Source organism: Uloborus diversus, chromosome 5, assembly GCF_026930045.1.
Source record: "Uloborus diversus isolate 005 chromosome 5, Udiv.v.3.1, whole genome shotgun sequence".
Lineage (NCBI taxonomy): Eukaryota > Metazoa > Arthropoda > Arachnida > Araneae > Uloboridae > Uloborus > Uloborus diversus.
In genome coordinates, this window is record NC_072735.1 from 51267293 (window position 1) to 51287335 (window position 20043).

The following is a 20043-nucleotide window of genomic DNA, read 5'->3' on the forward strand; positions in this document are numbered from 1 at the left end:
TAATTGTTTTAAACACATAAAAAATTGTTAAAAATAATTGTTGCTAAAAATGGTTGCAAATAATTGATGTAAATGATTGTTAAATGTAAATAATAATTTTAAACATATATGTTCGCACTTATTTACTGTTGTGAGATACGTTTTATTACATTGTATAATGAATGATATTTAAATACAGTCGACTCCCGCTACAACTCGATTCGACTTACGCAATATGGCTACAACGCGATTGTTTCCCCAGTAAATAATATTAGACCTAACAGGAATTCCTCACCCTCAACACGAAAATTTTCAAAACCGGAATCGCAATGTGAAGGGTTTTGTTATTGGCTACTAAAAATATTTCTTTCGTCAATGGACCTTCATACCTTTAGTAGGACAGGCAGCGAAAGTTCCCACACCGTACTAGTCTGAACATAGCTTTGTTTGCATACACAATTATCTACTTAGTGTTTTTCATATTTCTTTCATTCTATATGCGAAAGTAGATAAAATATAAAGACACTTAAGAGTACTTTTTCATCTAAAGTTTGTGAAGACAGAAAGAAAAAGAGAAAGTTTCTGACAATTAAAGAAAAGTTAAAGGTTCTCGATATGCTTCAACAACTAACAAGTCGAAGGTGGTACGACAATTAGGTAAGAGTGAATCTTCCATATGTACAATTTAAAGTCAAGGAAAGAAACCCCGTGAAAGTTTGCAGAGTACTGTTTAAGCAAAAAGCAAAAATTATGAAAATAGGAGCTGCTTTTGTATTAAGAATTAAAGAAACAAGGAAGAGGTGTGTTTTCAAGATGGAAGCGTTATAAAGGAACTAGCGAAGCAACTGTGTTTAAAAATATATTAGAATAACGATTTGATCACGCAGCATAAATCATCAACATCGTCATTTTTTAAAGATACGAATATCATTACTGGATCTACTGCAAAGTATTGTTATAGTACATCATTATATTATTACTACATACTGTATGTACCATACTGGTTGATTTTATGTCTCTCGTTCCCGTTGATCACTGATTTTGTTCATCGTGACAGTATTTTATGTTTATTAACATAACAACTTTTTTAAAAATACAAATAAAAATCAGTTATTTATGTAAAAAACGGTAATGCATGATTAAGGAATGGTTTACAACAGTTTGATGTGGTGTTAACAAGTGTCTAAAATAATTAGGTATGTTTATAAAAAAAATTAGACATACCCTTTTCCACAACGCAAAACTTCAACCTACGCGAGGGATCTTGGAATGCATCCCTCACGTAAATCGGGATTTGATTTTACTTATTTTTATTTACTCTTGTAAGCACCTGTAAAAACTTTGTGTTTCAGGAAAACATAAGATGATTTATTAAATACCATACTAACATTTCCGATTCAAAAGTATTTCACTTCAAGTCATAAACTAGATTACTTCTTTCAACAAATCATGAAAAGTCTTGAAAATATTGCATTCTAATGAAAAGAGATTTATCGAGATTTGGAGCATTATTCAATTCAACGCAAATCTCCAAAGCGCAACATGTTCACACCATTTGAATCACGTGAGATAAAATACTTGTGACAATAAATTATGTCAGAATGATCACTTACGTGCGTTGTGTTTCAGGAGGAAAAGAAACGAAAGTTCAAAAATGTCAATTCCCCTTACTCTCAAAGGTAAATAGGAGCTGACAGTTTCCAAATTTCTGTTCCTGTTTTCGCTTTTGTGGAAATCTTAGAATCGTGCGGTTGCCTGGAAACAACTACATTCATCAGTACTGCATATTTCACAGAAAAGGTCTTTCGATGAATTCTTATGACTCCATGAAAAGCAATCCAGTTGTTTGAGTACGTAAACAGACTTGTTTTTGTCCCTGATGCTGCGACCTATGTATCAAATTCTGTTTTTATTCAAAACCCGATCTTATTTCTATTTGAAATATAAGCATTCAAACGGTGAGCGTGTTGTTTTTGTATGTAATGTTCACGTGGTAATATGTTTCCAAAAGGGCAGTCTACGAGGAATTCAGTTGTAGCAAAAAATACAAAACGTAAAATGTTATTGCTACAACAAAAGTTGTAGTAATAAAATTTTATAAATTAAAGCTATTTAATAGTATTCTTGTGTACATACTAGGGCTGCGGAGTCAGAATTATAGATCCAAAAACGGAGTGTTGTCGAAGTAAGAGATTGGAATTCGGAGCCAGAGGCTGCAAAATTCAAGACGTCGGAATTGCAAGTTTTGCCATTAAATCTGATACTCTACCAAATCAACGCAGTCGGACTGGGTTGAATGAATAGGAGTAAGAAGCTTTTAAATTCCAGGAGTAAGAATATGTCCATTTCAAACTAACGCTGCATATATTTATCCTGCTATAAATACAATGCTGTCAATGTCTTTGTCCACTTGCCGAGACTAGCTACGTAGTTATTTCGGTAAGCAGGGTGAAAAAATAAATGTTTCAAAGTAGGGATATATTTGGTAGTACCTTGCTAGAAAAAAATGAGAAACGGAATCATTCTTTAATCCCCCCCATACTCTCATAGGGTTTCATAAAGCAAGGAACATAAAGTTAAACAACACAAAGTTCATTTTCTGAAGGCTATTTTTCAGAAAAAAGAGAGGCATTTAAAAATTGCTCCTGACGTCATCAACAATGGAAATCGCGCAATGTCATGATAATTTGATAATATGTTTTGGTAGCGTTTATCATGCAGGAAAATGCTTTATTGTGACAAGGCGGAACTGGATGCAGTAACTTAACTGTTTTACTAGTAAGACAGTGTCGTTTCAGGGGAATGAAGAAAGGAAAAAAGGCCAACAATGAACACTATCTACTGGAGTTTAGGGTTCATTCACCGGAGTCAGGGTTAAAACTATAAAAATATCGCCAAACCCAAGCACAAATATATCACCAATTTTCACCCGTCATATCTTGACGGGAAATTTTCTAGTATTTAATGAGTGAGAATATTCCGGAAGAAAGGTTTTAATTGATCTTATTACCATTAATCGCATCACATTAAACATAATGCAAATTGGAGATCGGTTCACGCCTTCCCCTTTCAACAAATTAAAAAGAGGACAAACATGATTTTTTCCTCTACACATTGCGAGATATTTAAATCTGGTATATAAATAAAATCATTGCAAAATATAATAACGGAAAAGAAAATTAAAAAAGCAGAATGTCAGTTTTATTTATTTATTTTTTGTGTAAAAACATATTTTTTTTCCATGACTGCCAAAACTACAAACTTACTCAAAAAAATAATAAAATAAAATAAAATAAAATAAAATAAAAATAAAAATGAATAAATAAATGATTTGGACGATGATTGAAGGGAAAAACAAAAACTTCATTAAGTATCACTTTTTGCAAGAAAAGTGACACAACTCAATAAAAAAAAGAAAAAAAACAGCAATAGGGAAAATTAAGGTTAAATGCAATAGTAGTTTTAAGAGATTTAGTCTTGAATATTGCAACACTTGCTAAAAAGAAAAAAAAAAGTAAGTGGTGTTTACTGGTTAGTTTTTGTTGTCTAAATGAATAATGCATCGTTACAGTTCGAAAATGTTCCATCTAAATTATGAAATTTTTAATAATGTGTCACTTTTGGTTTTTTCGTTTTTACGCCACAATGCACCAGTTATCAAAGCTAACTGTGTCGTAATTTCTGTGGTAAGAAAGAGCATTAAATTTAGGTTTTAAATCAATAGTCAATACATTTTCCCCAAATTTTGAGTTGTATCACTTTTCTTGCCAAGGTGCAAAATGTTCATAAAATATGAAATACTTTAAAATGTATCATTGAAATCTTGAGGGGGGTCAATATTAAATGGGGTATAAACCCATTTTGAAGGTTTTGTTCTTAGGTTTTGACGTGGTGTGCCATCTTTCTTGGGGGGGAGGGGGGTGTACACTTGACCCTTGTCGAAAGAATAGCACAGTTATTTTCCTCTGCATAATAAGTATGCTTTTATTTGCTATTTTGATATCATTTATGGCTGCAGCGATGTGTAATTTCCAACGTTGAAAGTATATTTGAAACTTTTCTGTCTAACATACAATTTGTGTTCTCTTTTTTTTTTCTCGCCATTTCGCAGTGACGTCATTTTAAATTTACAGAAGCTTTCTCAAACTCCTTTCATACATTTTACTTAAATATTTTACTGTTACTAATTACAAAATTATTGTGAAAAAATGCATGGTTTTTCATTTTTTTTTAAATTGTAAAATATAACAGTGCTTGTTACTTAAATTTGACAAGATCATTTTAAAACCAACCGACGATATTGTACTTATACAATGAGTAGAAACTGTTGAAGAAATGACTGGACGCAAAGCCTTGTATTTACACTTAAATTTATGAATTACCTGAAGACTAACAACTGATGCGTCCTAGTGATTTTCTTTCTGGATATAGAAAAAAACAAATGAGCCGGGTATCTTTTTTGAACATTCTGTTTGGTAAAACCTAAAATGCGGAATAAAAATGAAAAAAAAAATGAGATGTGAAAGCAAGAAAAAGTCTTAAATACTGGATGAACAAGAAAAAAAGAATACAGCAGAAAGAGATAAAAAAACTCTGAAGAGGCATCGGAGTTTTGTTTGATTTCTGGAGAAAAAAAGCTGTATCTGATTCAGTCATATGATTCAGGCGTTTTTAAAGGCTTATACCATATTGCTTTTCTCATTTTAACAATACATAATAAACATATTTTTTTCCTTATATATTTGCATCTCTAATCACACTTCGTTTGTATATAAAATTTTGCACATGTTATATTTTACACCTATATAAACGTTTCCACTTCTTTAAACATATCTTTTCAAAATAGCTTTTTTTGGCGTAAATATTACTTGCCGCAAAGCATGCAGCTTATTGTAAGTCAATAGTTCTTAATGATATGTGTTAATATGAAAAAGTATATTGATACAGACAAAATATATTTCTGTTATGGGTTTAAAAGCTCACTATATAAGGATCTTTATCCTGCTAAAGGTTTTATTCATTTTTTACAAGTGTTACTCAGATCTTTGCAAGAGACTTTAAGAAAAAACATATGGTTTTATTTGTTCAAAAGGAGAAAAAAAATATCTTTAATGATCAAAAACTATTCTTTTGTGGTGTCTATTTCATAAATGATGAACACAAATTTCGAAACCAAAAGTTTCTAAATGTAGAAATCTTACAACGAGTGCAAAAATATGTGTTTCGACAGTAAAAAACAAACCTTTTAAGAAATGAAAAAGGCGTTTTTTCTCGTGGCTTTGTCTTCGTAGACATACAAATCTATACTCTACTTTTGCATAAGCCACTATCATTTTCTTTTAAAAAAGAAGATCCTGTCATTGTTAAAAAATTTTTATTTTTATATTTTATCCTTCTTCACATTTTTGAAATCATGACGCATATAACTCTATTATATTTGAATTTTGTATTATATATATATATATATATATATATATATATATATATATATATATATATATATATATATATATATATATATATATATATATATATATATATATATATATATATATATATTAGGGTGTCCCAAGATATAATGGCGAAAAAACAATTTGTGAAATCGAATACGCATACCCTCCAAATTTTTTCCATTTCACCTCAGAAACGTGAGAAAAAAGTTTTATTGCGATAAAATAACGGGAACCCGTGCCGACTTGAGGTCAAAGTTGGACCTGAAATCCTGTACAGCGACTACAGTGGAAAGATTGCTAACTGTATATTTACTTACTACACGCGACATCGATTATAAGCAGATCAAAGCAGATATTTGCAACAATATTAGACTAAAAGATACATCACTGTACATATTTTTATTTCAATGTTTGCTTTTTGCAGTCAGGATAGAACTTCTGGTGCTCTTGAACGCAAGGTAACATAATTAGTTTTTGTTCCTCATCAGCTGTTAGCAAACCATGAAAGTCCTGCATCATTTTTACCGCTCTTTCAGCTACATCGTTTACTGCTCTAAGCATTGAGACCGTCTTTGTCCCCATCAAGGAATGAAATATTACTGACCATACCGTAAAAGCTGGATAAAGTTTTATAGAGCAGCTTTTGAGATAATTGGGTCCACATTATCTTACACTTTTTTCAAGAAGCACAAATCTTTGTTGGGTGCTTTGACTGCCAAAATGCATTGAAGCCATGTTTTCACGTTTATTGTCACTACAAACAAGCAAACATCAAACAATGCTTCAATTTCCTTCGTATCTAATTTTAGTTGTGAACTAAATAGTAATAGTTTTAGGGAGTAAATCGCTCGAGCCATCCATCGAGCTTGGTGCATGGCTCCCGGTGATCTTATTTTAAATTCATTTCCTGTATCTCCACCTAAAAATATCATAGGCAGTTCTATCAACTCTCGATAGTCATCCCTGACCGTAATATTAGTTAGTTCAGCACGGTAAAAGTCAAGCAAATTTTCCAAGTTAGGGTACAAGTTTGGAACAACTCCGCAGCTCCTCCATAGCAGTGTATTTTAGTGGAATAGATCAGTTCATATGTTTGACGGCGGCAAGCAAAGAAAAGCATTTCTCTATCAAATTTTTACTCAAGAATAGCGCAATAACCACTTAAAGGACCTGTTTTGGAAGCTGTAGTATCACAACAGAGAGTTTTGAACTTTGTCTTAGAGATTCCAATCTAAAACTCCCTTTCGAACAGCCTATGTTTGTTCTTTTCCTGTAGAATTATCCAGTTTAGACTCAGCAATGAGTTGTTCGTCACATCCATATGAAATAACTATAGATAAGCGATCTTCTTTTGATTTTTGAGCACTCAAAGCAGACAACAGTTTCATATCCCGAGGTAAATTCACTACTTCACCGTGTACTGAAAACCAATTTTTATTCTTTCCTCGTATTCCTTCCACTTTTCGGTTCGAATTCTTTGAATTGAAGATTTATCTATGGGAAATTCATCAATGTTACACCCAAGTGCATCAATAGTAGCTTCAAGAATAAACACATAATCTCATATACTTGGACACCTGTCCAATGCAGCAACTGACTTTGAAGTAATAAAATCGCTCCTCATTACATATCTACTTGTTCCAGGTTCTGGAATACTTGTTCCAGGTTCTGATATACTTGTTCTAGGTTCTAATAAACTTGTTCCAGGTTCTGATGAACTTGTTCCAGGTACTGATTTATATGTTTCAGGGAAATCTTCTGAATTAATATTTTCACTAGAGCTCGAAGAGGAATCTTCTTGTAAAGGTTCATACAATTCCGAGGATGTTGAAGCGTAATCGTATTTCATGCGCCTGTTTTCTTCTTTGACAGCTCAAAGTCGAGCCCTTTCCTCTTTGACGGCCAGTTTTTAAATATAAGAAGCATGTGCAATATTGAATAAATTGTTTCAATTATTCTCAAATTCTTGTTGACTCTGCCTGAATACTCTTGCAGTTTCTTTGCACTTTTTTAAAAGTCTCTACAACTTTGATACAGGTTTTTAAGTATATTCACACAATTTGGCAACGATTTGGGGGAAATGCATGCCTTTTCCCAAAAGATGATGCATTCCCGAATAGCGAGATTTGCACTTTCACTCATAGTTAAATTTACTTCTCGAATGTTATAAAACAAAACAGACAGAATTTGACCGTTAGAGGAAAGTTTCAAGTCCGTAATTTGGTGTTTTACGACTTCTATTAAAAATATCTCTTTTTTCGAACTTTGAAATTCCACTGCCATGTTTCGTTCTCTATGGGAGGACTAGACTGCGCTCGCTGACCGTAATGTATTCGTATTGACACGTTTGACGGTTTGCAAATTGCCACGGATAAGCCCCCCCCCCCTCTCAACATATGTTTTTCTGTTTTCATTTGTTTTCTGTGCACTATTTACAGCTGTTTTGAGCTTAAAAAAGTATCGCTTCGCCTGTGTTCGCTTGCTTATGAATACACGTGCTATATGCACGTTTAGGCCTTTAGGCGCAAGTCGGCACGGGTTACTTTGCTTCAAATTGCATGAAACTTTTTTTACAATGGTTTTGTTATAAAAGGAAAAAAATAAGAGGGTATGCGTTTTAAAAAAAAGACTTTCATTTTTTTGGGACACCCTAATATATATATATATATATATATATATATATATATATATATATATATATATATATATATATATATATATATATATATATATATATATATATTATTTGAAAAAGTATGATTGTATCTGTCTTAATCTTAATCTCATTCATTGGTCACGCAAAATTACTTTTTTTTTCTTCAAACGGTACGCTGCGCAAAATGTTTCCATGCGAGTGAGTGTATTGTTCAGCAACTATCTCCCTCTTCCACACCAAAAAGAAGAGTAAACGCATATCCCAACAGACTAAGTAAAACACTCAACGAAATGTAAGAACATCCAAATTTAATTGATCGTTTGAATTGGAACACATTTAATTTAGAAACAAAATTAGCATTCAAAAGATTTCATACTCTTCTTATACACATATCACGTAGAGTAATTGTATTTCAAATTAACATTCGTTATCATAAAAATAGTAAAATAAGACAAATTGAGTCTTCTAAAATTTAATTTGTATTTTATTATGCAACATTCCACTAAACTCTCTAATTTAATGAAATCTTAATAAAGTTAAATTTTATCTGTAACACGAATACACATTTTCTTTGAAACAAGGAAAGAAACGCGATTAACATTTCGCATTTACCAAAGTGAAGCAAATGTTAATTCTCAAGAGAATACAAAAGTCAGGAAACTACCCGTAAATGACGGTAATAATAATTATATTCTAAAGCATGTTAAAAATGCCACTCTTTAGCAGTTCCAACTCGAGAAACCTTTTAAAAAGAAATCTTAATGAAGCAATCAGAATGAAGATAAACATCTTTAGAATCCTGTTAATGAGTGGAAGGTTTTAGCAGAGTTTTAAAGAAGTGAGCTAAATGGTGAAACAATTGTCTGTCTCCAGAGAACTCGGAGGCGATGCAATTACAATAGTGTAATTTACTAAAGGTTTCTTCACAAATTAAAATCAGTTTCAAAATTATTTGACAAAGAACGCAACTATGTTCACCTTATTTTTATTTGCACTGGAATTTTATATTTGAAATTTGCGAGTGTTTTTTCTTTACCGAAAATAAATTGGATTAATAGAAACTAAACGTAACAATAGAATGGGGATCGGAATCTTTTATCTACAGACGATTTTAAAAGATCTAGTAAATTGAATTTTTACTTTCGAAGTTTTGTCAGTACGGCGCTTTTCTCTAAATTCCATTGGATATTGGACATAACAATGCATATGATTGGATTTAAAATGAAATAGAAAAAAAACGAGTAACAGATGAAAGTGCACCTATGTATGTAACGATACATTGTAGCAATAATCTCTAAAAAATAAATAAAGATGTATTATCACTTAACATTATTTTTTCCAATCATTTGTTCTTCAGGAAAAGGAAAAAAACAAATAAAACTAAGTTAAACACATTTTATTTTTGACTCTACGTGATGAAATGAATCTATAAAATCTTCAAAATGAAAAAAATTTAATCAAACTTCTAACTATAACCTCTAAATGGACAATAACTATATCTAATCTAACTATCATAGGCACTAAAAATGAAGGATAAACATATATATTCTTGGTACAGTTAAGACTTATTTTATTCAAAAGTCAAATCTATTGTTTATAATTCAGTTTTGCGCACTATTTCTATTAACGTGTATTGCTATTCAATCTGTTTTTTTTTTTTTTTTTTTTGTTTGTGAAATTAAAAAGTTTATTTTATTTTACTATTTTTAGCGATTCTAACATTTTAAAGCAAATATTTGCAAGAAATGGTAGTTATTAATTTTGTTTATAATTAACATTAATAAAATGGATTTAAAAATACCCTAGGACCAGTAGGTGGATGAAACAAAACCCCGGTAAATTTATGATTGCGAGATTTGTTTTGGAAAAAAGGATTGCAAACAAAAAAAAAATAAATAATAATAATAATAATAATAATAATAATAATAATTTTGTATTATAGTGCATCATATTCGTTACAATTGTTTTTTTTTTTTTCAAGAATGTTAATGGGTAAACATTGGCAACTGAAGTGAAATAATGCGAGAAAAAGAGTTAGCGGTAAATTAATTTAGTTAGTTAATTCAATGGCCCAAAAAGTGAATTAATGCATCCCAAGGCAGTTCAACCTGTCTGTCAAGGGCGGTCAATGTAGAGTTAATTCCAATCTGTTAATAATGTCACGCAAGCAGTCGTCTAACATTTTCGCTTGTCAGATATAGAAAATGTTCTAATAAAATATGTAAAACATATTAGCTTAGAATAAAGGTTTTGAAGATGAGTTTCATGGAGCCCTAGATTCAACTAAAATTTTGAAAATGCTTATGCAAGTGATCTCCAGTTTTCTAATCCAGTTGCCAAAATGTTAGTACTTTTTTTTTTAAATTAAATACATGTTTTTTAACGGCGCTTGTTTTTTTTTTAAATTAAATTTCAATAAAAACAATTCAGAGGTTTCCAAACTTTTCATACCTTCATTCTCTTGTTTTCATACTAAACTTGTTCCTCCCCATTTTGATTTTAGTGATAATTTGATAGCATAAATTCTATCCTGATGTTACAATTTATTGGATGGGATAAGAAACAGTATCATTTTTCATTTAAAGTTGTTTTATGCACTAAAATATGTTTAGTTTAAAAATAACTTTTATCCAATCAAACTTAATTGCAAAATATCGATGTTCTAAATAAAACATTTCTAAAATATCAATAAAATATTAATGTGACTGGTAAGCTTGTTTTCTAGGGTAATTTTTCTCAAATCGTGGAGTGCTTAAACAAATATCGCTGTTATTAGTGCAGATACAAAACTCTGGCAAAGCAATGACATTTTACTGATTCTTATTTTGGACATTGGTTTGACTTTCTTTTTTGCTCAAATCTTTGGCAAAATATGCGTGCCTCTTTTCAGTAATCCTAAGCCTAAAATCCGATTTGCAAGTAGGAACTGTTTTTTATTTTATTTTATTTTATTTTAAATTTTAATAAATCATAAGAGTAGAAAAATCATCCTGGCAGAAAAAAGTGTGATAATCGATTAATAACTTCCGAAAGTGTACAAGAAATCGTTCTCCATTCAATATGTTTACCAACTATGATCTAAGTTCATATTCAGGCTTCTTAATACTTGGTAATAGTAATAAATCATTTATATGACAGAATATCTTTTGTCTATGCATTTCGGGAAGGAATTAGAGCATTTAACTGTATTTATTGACGCATAGCTCATAAGTACTCCAGGAGATGCATACATCAATGACTTTCAGAGACATTTTGATGTCGTTGTTTATTTTATGTCGAAGGAGTTCTGGTAGAAACTCTAAATTCTACTTTTTTATGTAGTGTTGCAATTTATTTAATGGTTAATAAACATTATCATAAACTAACTAGTTTTATACACTATTTAACATTCTGATCGTTACAAAGGTATTTATAGTTAAATGATTTTTTCTAAACAAAATTATATTATATAGGGTTATTACAAATTATTCAGTAGTGTTCGAAACAATATGCATCTAAAATCATCGCACGTACAACGATGAGGATTGTGTGAAAATCACGAAACTCATAAAAAGTTCGAATCGTGGTGGTAATGCAAGTGCAGCATTTTTTTTAAATGAAAACAAAACAAGAAAAGTGCAACCCTTGAGTACTTCTACGCTTTTTCTTTGGGGGGGGGGGGAGCGAAGTATCTTAACAAAACTAATGTGCTTCCAAGCACGACAAGAGCAGATAGACATTACGCATATCGTAACCTAAACAAACACACACACACACACACACACACACACAATTAATCTTTAATTTTTATACTAAACGCGACCTGTAGCTTGATTTTCTGGAGAGTCGTTGATAAATAATAACTGTTGTATCAGAAAATATAACTTACCTCAAACGGAGTCATTCTCTCAGTAAGAAAGTGAAACTGTCGACAAAATTATTTTTTAAAAATACTAACAAAGTTTAGAGATGTTTTCTTGCTAACCATGTGACTTCTCATAAAAATACAAATACATACATTAATAAAAAAAAGTTAAAAGTCATCCCCCCCCCCCGGAAGAAAAGAGAAAGCAGGAAAAGCAAGTTGGATGAGTATCACATATAAAATTTTAATTGATTTTAATTAGAAGTTCGTTTTGCAAAATATTGCTTATTGAAAAGGTTTTCTAAAATACAAAGATTCTGGCGTGAAATTGTTCTCTGAAGAAAATTGACAAATGCTCAGATTTTGCTATTACTTGTATTGCTTCCTAAAGATAAAAAAGATTTAAAAAGGAGGAAAATCAACAAGGAAATAGCACCACGAGCATCCCTAACTCAATTTTCTAAAAATTGCTCTTGCCTATTTTGTTGAATTAATAAACATAATTTAATTTTCCTTCGCAGTAACTAAAAGCAGAAAATATCTTTATTTTCATATCTTCCTAAGAGTTATATTAACACAAGTGCGATACAGTTTGAGAAACATTTTCTCAACTAATTTAATAATCAAAGAAAATTGGGCTGGAAGTAAATATTTGCTTCCTGTCTAGAATTAATTTAGAGGGCACAAAAACGCTAAAATTTATGGAAAAATTGTTTCTTTATCCTTGTTTTTATGCCTCACTACATTTCAGTAATCTAATTATGTAGTTAAGGGAGACAATAGTTTTATAGCATAAAACATGAAATACTCTTTACCGGCAGTGAAAGATATTTCGTACCACACACCCAATAGGTCTGTATTAAAGCCCACAAGAAGATAATTTTGTGTCGAAAAACAACCTGTTTTTACTGCAATTAAGTCCACATTTTTAGTAGCATTTTGCTTAGTATAGTTTTGAAATAATACGAACTTCGTCATGTACATAAAATTAAATAATGTTCAGCGTGTTTACTTCCAACAGTTCCTGAGGGGGGGGGGGAGCTGCAGCGTTCTCCATGTACTTAAGTTAGAACTTTTTTATTCCTCATTAATATGCTTTCTTTTAAATTAAAGTATCGTTACTCGTCCTTCAATCTCAATTATTTTTAACGTTTTAGCTAGATATCACCGCGGACGCCCTGGCAGGGACTCGTTGTTCCACAACACTTTGGGAAACTCTGCAACAAAGCACAATTTTTTATCGTCAACATTTGTGGGAAGAGCTGAACAAGAGTTGTCTGGCTTCTGGGTTGGGATCAAAATGATGTGTCGTTGAGGCATACCTAACCTGGCAACGTCGTAATGCTGTAATAAGGATCTGCGCAGACTTCATAATGTTGTCCGGTTAGGTTAGCCCCAACTATGAATGTTAATAGACAGTGTTTCCATTTGTGTGTGATACCTGAGCAAAGTTGGAATTCTACCTTATAGCAGGAATTAATAACTTGAGACAGCCAAAACAACTCCAATCATTGACTTAAGAAAAACTGATCAAAGGTCCCAAGCTACGTGATTAGAGTGGGACGAATTATTGACTCGTTTTGCACAAAAGAAGTAAAAGATATCTGACTTCTTCCAATACTTTTCTTTAAAATCTATCATGTGACTTGGTATCTTTACTTTAAGAATAAAAGACTCCCTCCACCTTTTATCCCTTCTAAAGAACTTTTACATTAGTGACGCTCTGTATAAACTATAGCCCTTTTTTGCCTTAAATTGGATAGCTTGTCTATTCGTGCTTTGTTACCCGAGTGGTTTAAGCTACAACAGCATCAGTTTTTTTTTTAATCAATTAACAATCGCCGAGCTGATGATGATGAAACTCAACGCAAATGATTATTTTGATAGCTATTTTTTTATAGATAAATGCATGAGCTATTGGCACGTAAAACGTACACCAACTTTGGGATATTGTAGTTGTAAAAACATTAAGATTTTTATAAACTGTTGAAAAACTATGCGTAGGTGAAATGTCAAAGCAGTTTAACATGAAAATGCTTTGGAACAATATGTTCAAAGAGTAGCTACTCTTCGCTGAAATGCTGCCAGGGGAATAAATAATAATAACTGGTAGAAATAACGTATAAATTAATATTACTTTCCTCTTACTAGAAACAGCTGACGTGCCTCACAGTTTTCGCTACAAAATGTTCGAAATATTTGAATATACCTAACTTAACAAAAGAGAAATGTAGCGAATGCAGAATCAATGATACTGCGTCGATCCAATAGATGCAATGATTACTTATTTCTTATAGAGCTATTGGTCAACAACCTATTAACGGTCAGCACGTACATTAAACTTATTAGGAAAAATGTTCCCTTTAAACTTTGTCTCGTGACTGCTTGCTTCCATCAAATTTTCTTTTCACAATTAGTCATTTTAAATTACTATGAATAGCATAAAAATCGTATAGCGGTCAGTTTTTGAACAACTAAAAAACATGGATGGATAAATGATTGCGATATATACAATTTATGTTAAAATACATGTCTAAAGTCAACTTTCTAGTCACTTGGAAGGAGTGACTTATAGCTTTAAATCTAGTTTATTTCCTAAAGACTTTAGTAAGTAGAATTAATTGTAACGCGATGCTGTAAATTTGACAATACTTTTATTTACTTTTGCTATTGTTCTGATCGATGAAGATCAGGTTTAAGGTCTCCACTTTTGCAAAAGATAAGCGGGGCAAAATGCACCATGTGACATTTATACGGAATTACAAACCCGCAACGAATAATTTTTGAAAATTAGAAAACGAACGTCGAAACACACACACACACACGTTTTTTTTTGCGCATTTAACATTAACTAAATTCAATTAACTACAAAAAAAAATCTTGCAAATTCGTCAGAAATAAAATAATTTGTGATGAGTAAAATGCATTAATTTGTCGGTGCAGTGAACCGATGCTGAAAGTGCTTAACCGAGATTTCGGATTTAAATATCGACATTTATAAGGGGTTCATTAAGACTATCAAGTATATCTCATCAATCTTGCCAAACTAACATGTTGGTGTTAAATATGGCGGCACACTTCCAAATTGTCACTACATAATAGCCAACGTACAATGAAACTAATCTTTGTGTGTCTTCTCCTAACTTAAGTATTAGGTAAAAATTTTACTTTAATCTCACAAAAACATTTCAGGCATCCAAAAACACCATACTTAATTAAGTAGCTAATTTCACTGCGTGAAATATCACCCTTCCCTCCCACCCCCTTTAAGCACAATGGACTTAGTGCTATTACGGAAATAATTTTATACCTTTCCTAATTATCGCCCTTCTTTGAAATGACTATTGGCTAAATTCTCTAAAAGGGAATGGGGTGCAATAGGGCAATCTGTTGGATTTTTTGTGTTGATAAAACTAGTAGTAATACAAATGCGTTATCTCTTCCTGGATTGAAACAGTGCAAATAGTTAAAACAGTATAGAGGGAATAACAAAGAGAGTATTGCAAAATGAAGACTATGAGAAATGAATTTTTAAATGTTAAAAAATAGGGGGTTGAACGTCATATATCAGTTGACTGAATTTAAAACAAATATTTGACATTCTGAAACACTCTATGCGCTCAAACCTGTTTTTGTGCTGTCTTTTTTTTTTCGTGCATTATATAAAACTTTCAATTAGATTGGGACTCAATTGGCGAAAATATTAAAAAAAAACAAGTGCGAAGTAGTATTTTCAAGTGACGACATGGGCAGCATGATGGAAAATCACAGCGGCCTGCAAAAATTGCGTTATCCGCGAATTTTGTCTATTAATTCGGCAAAATTACCATCACTTGGTTTATTCTGATTTCGTTTAAAGAAACAATTCCAAGTTATTTCGTAAGTTTTTGGATTTTTTTGTATTTGAAACTTTTTTTATGCGGTCCTTATCCAACGCATAAAAAAATAATAACTGTGTCGCGAAAACTATTTTTTACAGCTATTTTTCTATTGAAATGAACGTGGTACATCATATCAACGGGAAATTTACAATTGATTACATGCATATTTTCGTTCTTGAGACATTAACCCCATGTCGATGACAAAATAACAATACAATTAATAATAATGAAAATTATTGTGTGTATTTCATGCTTACTAGAAATTATCTGACATTCATTTTAACACCATCAGTTGTTTTAGTGTATATTAGTTCAATAAGATCAGTCGCATATTAGATCAGTGCCAATAGCTTTGAAAATGGTAATTTTTTCAAATTCGAATTTTTTTGATTTTCTTCATTTTTTGCAAAAAGTTTCCATAGTATTGTATATTGTTTTTTATACCATCAAAAAGTAGAGATTCCAACGAAAAAAACTTGCTCCGATTTTTAAAAAAAATCAGATATTTTGACGTGAGAATTTTTGATTGAAAATTCTGATGCTTTTTTACTACTGAACCAAAATAAGGAGAAAAAATAAATATTTTAAATCCAAAAAATTACAGTGTATTTGGGACATAATAAGGTAACTTTTGATTAAATTTAGTGAAAAAAAATTTTTTTTTGTGGGAGATAAAAATAAAAAACCAAAAAGTCGGTTTTTTGAATTTTTCACATATATTTTGAGGTTATAGAAAAAAAGTGCAAATGCAAAAGTGTTAGATCTTTTTAACCGACTTCAAAAAGGAGGCGGTTATCAATTCATACCGTATGTATGTTTTTTTTTTTTTTGTTTGTCCACTCATAGCGTCTCACCTAGTGAACCGATTTTGATGATTCTTTTTTTAATGGATAGGGGATGGCTCAACTTAGGTCCCATTACTTTGTTCGACCATATTTGTTCTTTAGAAAAAAAGTTATGGGCAAAAAACAGTACATTTTATGCAATTTCCCTATTAAATGATTTTGTAGCGAAGTTCGCACTTGGTCATCCGTGGATAACGGTGGCTCAGTGGCAGAATTCTTGCCTCCCATACGAGCGTCCCGGGTTCAAATCCCGACTAGGACAAAGTGAATTTTACTAAAATTTCGTTTCTACTGTTTCCCGTATTTTCTCGAATCTTCTTTTAATTTCTGTATCTTTCCAAGTCTGGAAAGTTCCCGCACTTTCTCAAGTTGTATATAGAGAGATGTAACGTTCATTCGTGGTTCTGAATAAAGATCTCGAGTTGAGACTAACGAGTATTCGCTTCATTTAGCTTTCACATTGTCTTCGTTATCTTCATCTACGCGACAATAGGAAACTCATTGTTATAAAACTTTGGTGCCCTATAACAGTAACATTAATATTAATTGTAATGATAATTTTGAATGAAGGCTTCTCTGAAGCAAGCATCAAATTTCTTCAAGGGATATTTCGATAATGGGGAATCTGGCGCTGTCGTCTCATTTTTGGGTAAAAAATTTTATTTTAGTAACCCTGCTGATTTATAGTAACCCTATGTGAATTATCAAAATCTTCCTTTCTTCAGTGCTATTGCTCCATAGTAGGGGTAAACCTAACCTGGAAGCGAGGTGATGCAGTGATTAGGATCTGCTTAGCCTTCACAATGCTACCATTAGGTTTGACTCAACTACTCTGTAGTATTTTTATCGTTATCATCTCGGGGCTAAGTAAGAAAATACAGGATTGCATCATGAGCAACTTAGATGCTGTGGAATGTAAATTAGTTAGAAAAAACGTAATACTTAAATGGTTATAATTAAATTAACTACGCATGATTTCCAGAGAGGAACAAAAATAAGTTTTTAGTGCCAATCGCTTAAAGTTCAACGCGTGTCAATGTTTTTTTTTTTTTTTTTTTTTAGTATGGAGCATTTTTAAGAAAAAAATGTGAAGTTTCGTGATGGTAACTTCTTATTATTTCTGAAATACTTAATTTACACTAAAAAGAATGAAATAAAAAAATTTTGAAAAAAAATTAGAACCGACTTCAAAATTGCTCTAAAAAGTGAAAAATAATTTTATTCTTTAAACACCATCGATAATGCTTTTAAACATAATTTTTGAAGTTGGCGCAAAAACGATAGATAAAATCATTCACAGCCATAACTCAAATACAACTATAAATTTAACCAGGACCAGTTTCTTCACTATCACATACATTATGCATTGATGACAGCATATTTGAATAGCGATATAAATGTTTCGTTCGTAACTTAGGATGCTTTTCTTTAAAAAAAAAATATGAACGAAGCATGGTTACACTGGATTTTACGTTTTGTTTTTGCGCCAACTTCAAAAATTATGTTTAAAAGCATTATCGATGGTGTTTAAAGAATAAAATTATTTTTCACTTTTTAGAGCAATTTTGAAGTCGGTTCTAATTTTTTTTCAAAATTTTTTATTACCAACAACTTTGCAATTTAGTTTTTTTCGATAGGACTCTTAGTTTTTCCGGAAATCGTGATAAACCGTTTCCCCCCCTTAAACCCCCCTACACCCCCCTTCCCGAACTCAGCTCGCCCGTAATTTATTTTTCCTATTAATGTTATTAGATTTTCTTACCTTTCGAACTGGTTTTATCCTGTTCTAAATTTTTTTGGTCTCAAACATTATTGGCACTGGCCTATGTGGGCAGGAAAGGATTTATACCTTTCAAATACTTTAAATGTATAAGAAATATAAATTTGAAAAAAAAAGAAAAACAGGTTGGTTGAGTAAATTATTATTTTTTAAAAAAAGCATTTTCTGTTTTAAATTCAAAACAACTAAAGTAACACATTAAATAATCAAAATTGTGTATTGCTGTAATTTAATAAACCATTTTTTCTTTGATACAGGCAACGACTTATAAACTAATTGTTTTATAATGAGCGTACTATGAAACGAGAAAAAAGAAAAAAACACGCTTTGAGGAGCATGAACATTTTCAACAATATAAAAATAAATCATAATAAAATTTTGAAAAATATAGCACATGCATTTGTTCACCTGTGGCACTTATAAAAGGTAAACTCCGACACAGTTCTCCTTTACTTCCCAAAAAGGCATTAAATACTACTAAGCTAGTTTAATATATTCTGCAGTTGATAAAAAATATCACTTGAAGAATATTAATTAATAAAACTAAACAAAATAACCCTTAAATCTTAAATATTGTTTTTTTAATGCTTTATAATAATCAAGCACTACTAAAAACAACTGTAAGACAAAAAAAGAAAAAAAAAACATCGTGCCTTATTCTGTAAATAAATGCAATGTGTATTTTTGGTTCAAAATTGGTCAATTTAGAAGACATTTATATAATAATGTCATGGAAACATTGTATCCTCAACCTCTAAAGACTCCAGTTATGATTTCAAGAAGTAACGATTAAGTATGATCAAGACACGATGAGCATTTTACTTCTCCGTCCAAATATATATCATTAAATCACTGTGTTAGTTTTCTTTTGTTTTACCTACACCGGAAATAAATAAACTTCATTAAACAGTGTATTATATTTCTTATACGCGTAGAATGTTAATTACAGTAGTCAATGTTGCCAAAAACCAAAGAGTTTTTAAAAAATTGCTCACAGGAAGATAAAAAACGAATTCATTTCCACATTTATGTGCCCATCCCAGTTCTAAATATTTGCTAACTAGATCTATATTATTGAGAATCTTGACTTACCCTGCAGGAAGAGTTGAAAAATCATAATCCAATATCCGAGCACGCGCTCGCCGTTTTTACGTCGGTACATTTTCCGGGAGCTAGCTGGAAAATCCGGAGTGGCAAAGTTTCCTGCCTGACAGTCCGGCAGACTCTCGGAAACTGAGGAACTCCGCGGGAAACACAGTTAGCCACGTGGTATCTTTGCGCCTTCGTCAGAGCGCGCAGAGGAGATGTTCCTGAGGTTTTGGTTTTGATATGATGTTTGTTTTTCTTTTCTTGGAAGAAAAGTTACAGATGGATAAGTTTGAGACATATTTCACTTCTCTGGGGAAAGCTTTCGTGTTCTTCCATCCAAATCTATTTTGTCAGGAAAACAAAATACTATTACAAAGGATATTTATTATTTGTATTTATTTGTACTTGAATTCTCAAAACTGCTTCCTAAGAATAATTAGATTATGATCTTTGCTCCAAAACCTAACTTAAACACATCCTTGCGTTGTGATACATTTCCAAAAGTGTTATCTGATG

At 31.5% G+C, this 20043-nt stretch overlaps 1 protein-coding gene across 1 annotated transcript in view; it reads right to left on the reverse strand.

Moving 5' to 3' along the window:
• LOC129222917 (cell adhesion molecule Dscam2-like) overlaps positions 1-19637 on the reverse strand; it is a 564289-nt gene extending 544652 nt beyond the window's left edge. The window contains 1 exon segment of the mRNA XM_054857478.1: positions 19531-19637. Coding sequence (XP_054713453.1) covers positions 19531-19600 — 70 coding nt within the window. The 5' untranslated portion in view covers positions 19601-19637.
• Positions 19638-20043: the final 406 nt, after the last annotated feature.